The sequence below is a fragment of the Acyrthosiphon pisum genome, chromosome A2 (assembly GCF_005508785.2).
Source record: "Acyrthosiphon pisum isolate AL4f chromosome A2, pea_aphid_22Mar2018_4r6ur, whole genome shotgun sequence".
Lineage (NCBI taxonomy): Eukaryota > Metazoa > Arthropoda > Insecta > Hemiptera > Aphididae > Acyrthosiphon > Acyrthosiphon pisum.
Window position 1 is genome coordinate 23,039,499 of NC_042495.1, and position 13,250 is coordinate 23,052,748.

A 13,250-nucleotide genomic window follows, 5' to 3' on the forward strand; every position below is an offset into this window, starting at 1 on the left:
CAAATGTTTACTATACAGTAATCCCTCGTTATCAGCGAAGGTTACGTTCCAGCAAACCTGACGCGGATAACGAAACCGCGGATAACGAGATCAGTAGTTATCATAGACCCATAAGTACATAATGTATGTAAATGTGTTATACCTATAACGATATAACAACATTTATCTACAGTTGTCAAAAATAAATTTCTACAGTGTTCGGGTAATAACGGTAAAACGTTATCGCAATCGCAATCGCATTAATAATTTGTTATCGTGGACCCAACCGCGGATAATCGAAACCGCGGATAACAAGGGATTACTGTAGTAGTATCAAGGGTTGTGTCAAAAACAGATTCATGATACATGATATTTGAAATTATGTATTCAAGATACAAGATACTACCTTTGTTACTACTCAACCCTGCATGTACTACTTATTTATAATTATTGATTCATCTTTATTGTATAATGTATTTATTGTTATATAAGAAGAGTGGCCAGGAATGAGAGTTGTGAGCCGCATAATATAATGAAAAATAACATTATGAGCAAGAAAAGAAATAATTCCTATTATTATATTAGTAAAAATGTTAAGACGCGAGCTGCGGTTTGGCCACCTCTGTTATTTAATTAACAATTTTGATATATTATTTAAATGAAAAAACAATGTAAAAAGTTACATTATTACACCATTACTGAACATAAATCATTTGAATAATTTGTGTGTTCAAATTTATCTAATATTTTAATTCTTAACAATCTAAATATTGTATACATGTTGGCAAACTAGGAAATAGGGCCCTGTGCACAATACACGATTTTTTGGGGCATAGTTTGAATAAATTAACATTTTCCGTGCATTGTATACAGTGCCAAATTAGATTTGAGCACTGTAAGTTAAATATTGAATTTCATAAAAATCAAATAAAACATTTTACGGAGTATGTACTTAAATAATCATAAACTTGAAATAGACACTTCAAATATTAGTTGCCTATTAATAGTTTTTAAATCTATTATCCAGTATGGTACCTCTCTTACCTAAGAATTAATATTTTTATCCAAAAATGGTTTGACATGAATAAGATGAATGTTATTTATTATTAAACTATGGCTATTTTAATTAATTATTATTAAAAAGTAATTTTAGGCATATAGGATCACATTATATTACTTTATATTTTATTATCGGTTACAGAACTATTATAGCACTTGAAGTTATAAAGTCTACCAGATTTTTTGTATTTACACCGATTGGTTTTACAAAATGTATTGCAAGTACATCTATCCAGCGTTTTGTAAACATGTGTTCGCGCAAATTCGCAGTATGTTATGTGATCATTTTACCGTTGAGATTACCGAACGATTCGTATTATCGGCAGTCGTTATCGCGTATATTGCGTACAATTAGATAGGCATCTCGTGACTAGTAAGTCATGGTGTCAATCAAACAAAATATGTAAGAATATTTTTGTAGTGTTATTTATTATTACGTTTAAATACCATTCGAAATAAATGTGCGCAGATCACTGCAGTATTTAATGCACTTTGGCCCTTGAACCCCAGGCAGGGTACACTTTGCCTGGTAAACGTGTGAACAATTTGAGTATTAAAATGATCATTCTTACATAGCCTAAAATGTTCGGGCATTTCATAATAATTCCAAGATTTCCTACTTTTCCCGTAACATAAGTACATATTATATTGTATTATATGGGAGCCGGCCGAAACGCCAATAGTCAAAATGTCGACAGTCAAAAATATCGACAAACCAAAGTTTACTATTATCAAAGTAAATATTGACATATTAAAATTTATTGTGGTAAAAACAATCATGTATTAAAATAATTTAAATAAAAAATTAAAAATATTTATAAAAACATAAATCATTTGGACAGTAATAAAAAATAAAAATATTATTACATATTATATACAATTCTACGTAAAAATTCCAAAACAGTTAGGTTTTTACGATTTAAAATATTATTTTTAATTCGTTATTTCCTCTGCTCGTTTTTCTGAGCGGAGCGATTAATGTATTGGTTTTACAATGATGTGTGTTTTTTCATTTATTTATTTTTTGTATCTGTCATCACCTTTTAAGGTATTAAAAAAGCTTCGATATTCAACTTTAGTATCTTGTTGGATGGGAAAGTGAATATAGTTAGTCGTTGTATTGCACCATTAATGGGAAAGTAAAAATATAAAATACCCACTAGTTTTAAGAATCGCCGGGAAAAACCTAATAAATGTAAGAAAAAACTGAGATTTTTACGCAAAATCGGTTTTCGACTGCAGATTCGCTTTTGGTTTTTGGCATAACTTTAAAACAAATGACCACAGATACATGAATAGGTATTGGCATTTACTATACACAATAGAATTTTCAAAATATTTTGACTTATTTTTAGCTGTTTACGGACATTTTCAGTTCCGAATTCTTTTAGTTATTTTTCTATACATTTCAAAACAATTTTATTCGTTGAAAATATATGAAATGCCTAATCACAATTTTTTTTATATTTCTTAGACTTCAAATTTCGACAAAATACGTAAAAATCTAGAAATTATGCAAAATATTTTGAGTTGAGAATTTATAAAAATTTATCTTTTCAAATCTAAGATTTGAAAATATAATAGAAGATTATTGATAAGTTTGTCTACATTTATAAAAAAAAAATGTCTACAAGCAAATCAAATTAAATTTCTATGAGCGTTTGAAGTTCATATTTTTACAATATTGGGTATTCACTCGATTTTTTCATGTAGCGGTTTTGTTATTTTATTGTTATTCAAAAACAAATAACTGTAGATTCATGAACATTTTACTGAATGTTTATATTTTCATTTGCTATACGCCACAAAATTTTGTAAATATTTTGACTCTTTTTGAGCTGTTTACGGACATTGTCGGTTTTCAATTTTTTTTTGTTTATTTTCTATAAACATCAATAAAATTGTATTTGTCGGGTAAAAAAGTGTAAAAATGTAATACAAGGTTCCTGATATATTGTTACAATAGCACTTGCAAAATATTATGAATTTATAGGAACAATTTTTTTTTATTAGGATTTAAAGTTTGAATTTCAACATAATTTATCAAACTTAAAATTTAATAATTATTTTGTAGTTAAAAATTGATAAAATATTCAAATTTTATAGCTAAAGATTGAAAATGTAAAACAAAGTTCCACGTCAATAGATTATATATAAATTACTTTATTTACAATTATATCATCAAATGTAGGTACTCAGTAATATCATAGGCTGACTAACCGTTTTCACTCAGAATCGTTTTTCTAATACAATGATATTATATCATTGAATTCAAATTTAACACCATCCATTGCAGTCACCCACTTGTAACCTTCTGTACAGCAGAGTGACACCCACTTGTCCACTTTTTTATAATCAATTTAAGTTTGAATTTTGACAACATCTATAAAATTAAGAATTAAAAAATTATTTTTGTAGTTGCTAAAAATTTATAAAACTATCAATTATTATAGCTAAATATTGAAAAATTACAACAAGGTTCGACGTAAGTAGGTTAGGTAGGTTATTCTGTAACCAAAAAATATAAAAATACGGTTTTTTTTTATAATTATTTTATATTTAAATTTGAACTAAATTAAATATTTAACGGAAGAAGAACGATTTTATTTTTGTGTTATATTTTAAAAATATTACTAGTGATTACTTGAAACTTCTATATAGTCTCTTATTATTTATTATTATATGATAATACAATAATAACAATATAAATAATATAAGATATCCTTGGTGACTTACTGTCTCCGCTATAAGAATCGTTCTTCGAATACATTCAAATTTAATACCGTCCATTTTAGAGACACTCTTGTAACCTACTGTACAGCAGAGCGACATCCACTTCTTACGATACTTGACTACAAAGTCATTTTTTAATTTTGTGAACATATTTTGAACATATAAAAAATATTTTGCCTATTTTATTGACATTTATTGAAAAAAAAAATTATAAATATAAAATTTAAAATCTCCCTAAACAGCTCAAAACTAATCTAAATATTTTATAAATGTTATCAAGTAGCTGGTATAGGAATTGATAAAATAAATATATTGTGTACAATTCAAGTGTCTATATAGTCATTCGCTTTTGAATTGCAACAAAATAAGAAAATTGACACATAAGTAATCGAGTGAATACAATATCAAATGTTGTAAAACTTTGAACTTCAACCGCTCAAATAAATTGAAATCGACTTTCTGGTAGACATTTTTTTTTTGATTAAAGTAGACAAACTTTTGTGGAAACTAGTATTAAATTTACAAATCTTAAAAAATAAAAAATACATTTTTTATGAATTTCTAAACCAATAGTTTATTGTGTGGCAGGGGCGGGAAGTAAGCCATTTCAGTCGCGGTCGTCGTGTGCCGCATTTCGCCTAAGACTGAAATGGCCTTCCTGCGCGAGCCACACATACTATTTTTTGTCACGCCCCTGCGTTCATGGAAAAGGTTATGCAGGGATCTATGCAACAATTATAGACTATTCTACATAATATATTTAAATGTTTATGTGTCAGGCAAGGTGGTTATAGGTACTATAAATTTAAGATGTAATCAAAAGTTTATGTTTTGCAAGGACCGTGGTAGGTACATTTTAGTTTCTGGTTGTGCAGGGGATACGCGCCCGGCGGCCGGCACTTTTGGGGATTTCCTCTTTTCCGCCCGCTGGACGGAAAAAGGTTGCTTTCGAACGCTTCAACAGTGGTCGAAAACCAAACTTTAGTGCAGCATGACAAAAAAAAAACTGCACTTTTTCATGATATACGTATTCCATCAAAATGTAAACTTTAAATGCTTATTAAAAAAATGGAGATTGTATTTTAATATTTTTCAACTGTCATTGTAAGAATATATTAGAAGGCTTGTATTAAATTGTCAAGCTTTTTGACCCAACGAATGAAATTGTATTGACATTTATAGGAAAAATACTAAAAAAATTAGAAACTGAAAATGTCAGTAAAAATCTCAAAACTATTCAAAATTTTTTGGAAAATTGTATCATGTTTAGAATAAACAACCAGTGAAAATCGCATGTATCATGCAATTTGTTTTAGAGTTACACCAAATACCAAAATCGATTTTGTCAAATACCGATTTTCATATAATGTCCTTGTTTTAGTATTTTTTTGTTTCGATTTCAGCAATTTTTTGTTTGCTAGGTTCCGGGGCATGATTGTTTTCACTATTTTGACTATGTAATTAGTGTTTTCCACTAGGTATCTAAAATTGTTGCTACTTTGCTTGTACCGATGGTTAAAACCTGCAGCAGTTCGTACTAGTGCATCTCTAGTCATATCGATTTTACGAGTTTGGTTGAGATTAAAAAAGTAGCCAAAAATATTAACCTTATTTTTTTTTGTAACGATTTACAGATTTCTATTTTTCTAAATACCATAAAAACAATTTTAAAAATTGGATATATCTATTGAATAGATATTTTGTACATTTTACATAATCATAGTTTTAAATTGTGACAATAAAATGTACTTCACACAAAGACACATAAAGACAATTAATGCTGTGGCTTGATACAAGAAATGCCATTGTTATATTTTAATAATGTTCAGGAATTAAAAAAAAATAATTGTCAAAATGGTCAATGTCAAATTGTCAAATCTAATTTAGTCAAACTGCATTAGAGACATAGGCCATAGAGACATAGTTATGAATAAATAAGTTTTACGTAAATTAATCAAAATTTAATGACACTGGTCATATAATCTCAAATTCGTCAAATATGCAGATTTTTTCTTACATCAAGCCATAGAATGTAATTAAATTTTAATCATAAAACTAATAATGTAATTCAATAATTCATGTTTAATAAAAATCAGTCTAGGTGATTTATTTTTATTAATAAATAAATGTCAAATTTAATTATTTTATTCTCTATTTGTATACACGATAATAGTACCTGTACTATATGTACCTTGCACACGTACCGACAGATTCTGGGAGAACATGTTATTTTTCAGTAACATTATTTTGATTTTTTGAAAAAATCGGGAAGTTTGATTAGTGATTTTACTGGTGTTTATTGTGTATAAGATAAAAGTAAAAATATAATATTTGAACTTGTCTTTAAAATTGTAAATTAATCCAAGTTTAATAGTTTTAACACGGTAAAAATAATATGTATTAATATTAAGATTTTGTCAAAATCGATTTTGCGTGAAAATTCCCATTTTTCCTTAATTTTTATGTTGTTGTTTCCTGACGCTTTTGAAAACTATTGGGAACTTTAAATTTTGATCTTCTGAACGCACCAAATACATTCAAATTTCTTCGTGAAAAACATGGATTAAACACACCATATACTAATGTGCATTGTTCATTTACTTCTCACATAATGACATGGCCAAATGTACATGTAATATGAAATGCCTAAACACTACTCCTTAAAACATTGTTTTTTTCAGCTTCCGTTTTCTTCGACCTGCAGTCTTCATCGTTCTGGCGAAGAATAGAACGATAAAAATCTTACTTCTGGCGAAATATATCAAATTAAAGATTTACAAATTATTTAGTAGTTAAATATTTATAAAATATTCAACTGTTATAGCTAAGGATTGAAATTTAAAACAAAATAATAAATATCTTAAATATAAATTACTTTATAGTTTATTCACAATAATATCATAAAAAATATACTTGGTAATATATAATGAGCTAACTGATGACCATCTTTGCTCAGAATCATTTTTCTTATACAATGATATTGTATCATTGAATTAAAATTTAATACAATCCATTACATAATGACAAACTTGTAACGTACTGTACAGCAGATTGATACCCAGTAGCACACGTTTTTTTTATTACTTGCTAAATGTTTTATGTTTTGTCTGTTTAACATAACAGGAATTGTTTTCGATTCTTGAGCAGTTAGTGGTAATTTTATATTTTGAGTCACTCCACCAATTTATTTATTTTTTAAGTCTTATTTTGACCTCCGTAATGCACCAAAAATATTCACTTTCCCACCGAACAAGATACTGAAGTTGAAAATCGAATAATTATTTCGACTACTTATCGTGTACACAGACACAAAAATAAGAAAAAATGAAAATAGGTAAGCAAGTGGAAGTCGTTCTTCTGTACAGTAGGTTACTATAGTGGGTCACTGTATAGTGGATGCTACTAAATCTGAATTCAACGATATGATATACCTACCTGGCCCCCCTGTGCGCACGCTTATGAACTCGATTTAAAATTAAAGTAAAACAAAAAGCCGACGAGATTTCATGGATAATATCTTAACTTTAAATTTTATAACATGTCAATTCACTCGAATTTTTAAACTAACGGAGCTAAACGTATTCTGCTGAGCGTACAATTTTCCATGTTACGCACTTGAAAGACGGAGACAACAAATGTCCGCGATGTAACGTCCTCTTTATCTGTCAATTTTTCGTACTTTTTGATATTTCAACTGTCGGCATTCTAGCCTGTCGACGTTTCGCACCACATCCGTATTACATGCACTTATAAATTTCAATTAATAATATGTGCATGTAAGACACATATTTTATATATTCATTATATTATTATAATTATAAATTACCTAATGTATTGTTTTTTTTTTATTTTTTAAGGAGAAGATCACGAATGCAGGGTCAATGCAGAACAAATATTTATTAGATACCTATAATATTAAATAAGAAATATCAAACCATATTTTACTATATATAGACTAAAAGTAAATATATTTTTACTACATTATGATTTACCAGCCTGAATGAAAAATGGGCTTCAGAATTTTCACATCAGTATTTTTTTTATAATATTTAAACTTTAAAGTTATTGTTTTCTGTGATAATTTTGGCAAAAAATATTGATCAAATTTTGAGAATATATATTAATTATAGTTTTGTAATTTTAAATGTCAGTTGGCCTATGCTAACATAAACAGTTATAATTGAAAACTGAATCATTACTTTATTAAATATTGTGTTATATATTTTAAGTCAATATTGTAGATTATACTGCGTCATGAATGTGCAATATTATTATATTTTGTTGTGTTTTTGTTCGTAATGTGTTTAGAAATTAAATTGTAATTATTTCTTTTTGCATTAAATGATTTGTCATACCAGTGGCGTATACAGGATTTTTATAAAATTGATTAAAAAATTAAAAACTCATTTCAAATTAGTGAATTTTTATTTTAATGTAGGTGCTTTGTAAATCACAATAAAAGTTCTTCTTTTTTTAGTTTTTTCCCTCCAATTCAATAGTAATAATTACTTTTCTATGATACGGAATAAATACAATTTTTGTGACTAAAAAAAGGCAATTTAAGGTTTCAAAGGTTTGTGACCATCTAAAACCCACATCACGTGTACGCCACTATATCATACAGTGTTCAACAAAGCCATATTGTAGTGCCAAAAGGACCAAAATGTAGAGTCAAATATTTCTTGCCTATTCTATGTATTCAAAATGATATTTTTTTAAATAATAGTGTGATGAAAAATGTTTATATTATGTAAAAATGGCTTTTGCGAGTTATCTACTAGTTTTTCAATGTAATCTTGCGATCGACTACAGTTATCACTTATTATAATATGATCCTTTAAAGGTATTTTGTTAATACTAAAGAAAAATGTTAATATTTAACGATATATTTTTTTAAGGGCTGAAATAATATTTAGTTAGGCCTTAGGCACTTAACCATATTTTCAACTTTTTCTTTAGTATTTATTTTATTGAATTAGGATATCATAACTAAATATTAATGACTTATTAAAAATGTAATTTTAGTTCATTGTGGTGATTTGGTGATGAACATCTTACATCAACCATTTATATTTTACTGTTTTATGGCACGTGTGGGTACTATTAAAATATTGGAATTAAGTGGACGCTACACCTACGTGTTTTGTCTACATCTTACAAATGTGCAACATTGCAACAACTGTTTTGATCTGGATCAAACCACTCAGGCTATATAGTGATAGTTAAGACTCCAAATCGATATACAATATAGTTCAGAACATTATCTGTGAAATATTGTTTTTATTTATTTGATATCACTTATAGAAAAAAGTTCTTACCGTTTAAAAATCCATTATTTTCTGGGTTTTTCAAACCTCAATAACATTTTTGTAGTTCCGATATCGAAAAATAAAACCCTTATTTCATAGCTAAAGTTCTCCTTTTCATGTGGTGAAAATGTCGTTTCTTAGTAATTAATAAATGTAGACTTCTTGGTTGTTTCCCGCACGAAAACAGTTTTTACTATATTTTACATGTGTAAGATGGAGACAACACATGCGGGTGTAGGGGCCTTTTAAGTTAATTTTAAAATAAAAATTTAATTTAAATTCATACCTACATTTTTATTATTATTTTAAATCCAAAACCCAAAAGTCCAATAGAATTATATGAAAAGAATAAGAATAATTATGATTAGTATTTAGTAAGTTGTAAGTTTGATAGCTGATACATTTTTTGTCAAAAATATTAAATAGAATATACAAAGACAATGTACACCATTAAAAGAAAAAAAACACTTAATGTAAATGTAACTATGGTAATACCTATTATACATTTTATACTTTATAGGAAATCAGTTTTTTTAGATTTATATTATTGGATAAACAATGTACTAATAATTTATTTACTAAATGTTATTTTTACACACATTTGTTATATTATTACTGATACATGGCGTCCATAAAAATAAAATATTCACAAAACCAAATGTTTTTTTTTTTATAAATTCTGAAAATTGTTGATTTATAATTAATAATAATAAATATTAGACCGATAATAGATTAGTATAAATATATTACTTTTAGATATAGTGTGGCTTACGTTTTTTGTTTTATGTTGGGTTACTCAAATTCTACTATTTTAGATATAAAATAAAAACTGTTGCACTCCGCTCATCTAAAATATATATATTAGAATTATAAAATAAATAAAAATATATTCATACGATATTTGACAGAAAATCTTTTTTTAATCTCCTTTTAGTGTATTAAAAATGCTACGATATTCAACTTCAGTATCTGGTCGATAGGAAAGTGAATCTATTTGGTCAATTGGTGCAATTACACCATTAATGGGAAGGTCAAAATATAAAATTCCCAGTAGTTTTAAGAATCGCCGGGAAAAACCTAAAAAAATGTTTAAAAAAACTGAGATTTTTAAGTAAAATCGGTTTTCGACTGGAGATTCGCTTTTGGTTTCTGGTGTAACTCTATGACAAATGAACGCAGATACATGAATAGGTATTGGCATTTACTATACACAATAGAATTTTCAAAATATTTTGGCTTATTTGTGGGTGTTTACGGACATTTTCAGTTCCAAATTTTTTAGTTTTTTTTCTATAAGTGTCAAAACAATTTTATTCGTTAAAAATATAAAAATACATAGTCACAGTTTTTTTTATAAGTATTTATACTTAAAAAGCATGAAAAATTAATGCAAGGCTTGAAGGCTCCTGATATATTGTTACAATAGCGGTTGAAAAATATTAAAATACGTGTGCACAATTTTTTTTTTATAAGAATTTTAAGTTCAAATATTGAGAAAATACGTAAAAATTACGAAAATGTGTAAAATAATTTTGAATTAGAAATTCATAAAAATATTTCTTTTTAAATTAAAAATTGGAAAATGTAATACAAGATTCCCTATAAGTTTTTTTAACTTAATCAAAAAAAAATCTACCTACTGAAAAGTCAAATTAAATTTTAATGATTGTTTGAACTTCATATTTTTAAAATATTGGATGTTCACTCGATTTCTCATGTCACGATTTCCTTTGGTTGTAATTCAAAAAAGAATTACTTTAGCAAGGTACTTGAAATTTACACCATATGTTTATTTTATCAATTCCTATAATAGGTACTTGATAAAAAATTTTCAAAATATTTAGATTAGTTTTGAGCGGTTTTTCGGATATTTTCAATTTTTAATTTTAGATTCTGAGTGGAGCGATGAATGTCTTGATTTCATTTTACAATGATGTGTTTCTTTTTTTTAATTTTTCTTTATTTTTTTTTTGTGTCCGTGTACACGATAAGTAGTCGAAATAGTCATCACACGGCATGCCAGATTCGAATCCTATAGGAGGTGGTGGTATGCTCTTCGATCCACTTATGCAGAGAAGAAGACCAAATAATGGGCCAGGGTATGGTTTTCTAATATTTTGTATTTAATGTTATTCCATTTCCTAATAATGTTAACTAATAAATATTTAGGATTCCTCCAATGGCACGTTTTGACCCAACCCTCCCAATCAATCCAGATCCAATGATGCCTGGTAGTTTTAGTAGACCCCGTCCGGATCATATGAGACCACCAGATTTTGATGATAGTTTGTATATGTAAAATAATCATGTAAAAAATCATTCAATATCTCTATAAATATTATTTTAATTTTATCAAAATAAAGTTTTAATTATTGACTAAATTGACATGAGTATTACTTATATCCTTGATTTTAGGATATACACATAAGTCACATTCTATTGTTAATATGGAAAGTAGCTAATTGCATTCGACTGCTGGATTTTCTGTATCTGCTTGCATACGGCGACTGAATGCAATTAGCCGCTTACAATATTAACAATACGATGACTTATCTGCATATTAAAAAATCAATGCATACACTAAACATTAATAGATCATGTATTTATATCAAAAATAAAATTATTAATATTTATACACGATTATAAATAATTCCTCGCCAAGTAAATAAATTATTGAAAAAAAATAAGTTTACTTAAATTCAATATGCATAGCATTTATTCATGATATCACATCTTTATTGACTATGGTGCTTAAAGATCTTATATTTTTTTACTTAGCAATTTTTACACGTAGTTTATGAAGGATTTTTGAAGTGACATCACTAATTTGTATCATCAATGCAAATCATGATAATGTATCTATATTTTAGATTCTGATTGGAACGATAAATGTATTGATTTTACAATGATGTGTGTTTTTTTATTTTTTTTATTTTTTAATTTTTGATTTTTGTGTCTGCCATCACAGTTTGGGGCAGTAAAACTGCTTCAATTTTCTTCAACAGTATCTTGTTTCATGGGAAAGTGAATCTAGTTGGTGGGAAATTTCCAATAGTTTTGGATGTTAATATTTTTATTTTTTATACAACATAAAATTTTCAAAATATTTTGATTCTTTTTGAACTGTTTACGGACATTCTCAGTTTTCAACTTTTTTAGTTTTTTTTTTCTATAATATCAATAAAATTTTGTTTGTTGGGTAAAAATGCGTGAAAATTTAATACAGGGCTCCTGATTTATTGTTACAATAGCAGTTGAAAAATATTAAAAATACATAGTCACAATTTTTTTTATAAGCATTTGAAGTTCGACTTTTTACAAATTTATCAAATTTGAAATTGAATAATTATTTTGTAGTTAAAAATTTATAAAATGTTCAACTTTTATATCTAAGGACTGAAAATTTGAAACAAGATTCCACGTAAGTAGCTAATTCTGTTACCAAAAAATCTAAAAAATACATAAGCACAGTTCATTTTTATTCTCATTTTAAGTTAAAATTTGGACGAAATTAGATATTTAAAAACCTAGAATAACTTTTTTAGTTATTTTGTTGTGATTGTATAATATTATTCGTGGATACTTGAAACTTTTAAAGTATACTATTATATTATATTTATGATAGTATCACGAGATCATTCATAAGTTTGTCTATCTTTGTCAAAAAAATAAATGTCTTCAATCAAATCAAATTAAATTTTTATGGGCGTTTAAATTTAATATTTTTACAAGATTGGATATTCACTCCATTTCTCCCGTAGAGGATTTTGTTTTTTCGTTGTAATTCAAAAACGAATAACTATAGATACATGAGAATTATTGCAAATTATTTTGAGTTAAATGTTCATTAAAATTTTCTTTTTAAATCTAAGATTTCAAATTTTGAAGAAATTACATATTAAATACTTAACCTGGAATAACTATTTAAGTTATTTTGTTGTGATTGTATAATATTATTCGTGGGTACTAGAAACTTCTAAAGTATACTATTATATATAAATGATATAGTATCACGGCTTTTTGTTGATATATTACGCGTTATAAGTACCTAATGGTTATTGTATTATGATTAATTTGGAATTTTTTGTAGATACCATTTATATAAGTATATAATATGTCTTATATCTAGACTGAAATAACGTCTCCACTCAAAATCGTTTTCTTATACAA

At 26.8% G+C, this 13,250-nt stretch overlaps 2 protein-coding genes across 4 annotated transcripts in view; both read left to right on the plus strand.

The window, feature by feature from the left end:
- The window catches only part of LOC100165690, a 16,378-nt gene extending 6,639 nt beyond the window's left edge, over nt 1–9,739 (plus strand). For all 3 annotated transcript variants that reach the window (XM_016804408.2, XM_001950280.5, XM_016804407.2), the window contains exon 9: nt 7,629–9,739. The gene's annotated coding sequence lies outside the window, so the exon portion shown is untranslated. The remainder of the gene's footprint in view (nt 1–7,628) is intronic.
- Nucleotides 9,740–11,010: 1,271 nt separating this feature from the next.
- On the plus strand, nt 11,011–11,672 carry LOC103309464 (proteasome inhibitor PI31 subunit-like). The gene is made up of 2 exons (XM_008184955.3): nt 11,011–11,179; nt 11,250–11,672. Exons 1-2 carry the CDS (start codon nt 11,097–11,099, stop codon nt 11,377–11,379), a joined length of 213 nt encoding a protein of 70 aa, XP_008183177.1. The 5' UTR covers nt 11,011–11,096; the 3' UTR covers nt 11,380–11,672.
- The last annotated feature ends 1,578 nt before the right edge of the window (nt 11,673–13,250 follow it).

What these genes read in the sequence shown, in the direction of transcription:
- LOC103309464 (XM_008184955.3), top strand. Translation starts at nt 11,097, where the DNA reads ATGCCAGATTCGAATCCTATAGGAGGTGGTGGTATGCTCTTCGATCCA. An exon ending in AGACCAAATAATGGGCCAGG is followed by an intron (nt 11,180 to 11,249) that starts GTATGGTTTTCT and finishes ATAAATATTTAG; the next exon opens with GATTCCTCCAATGGCACGTT.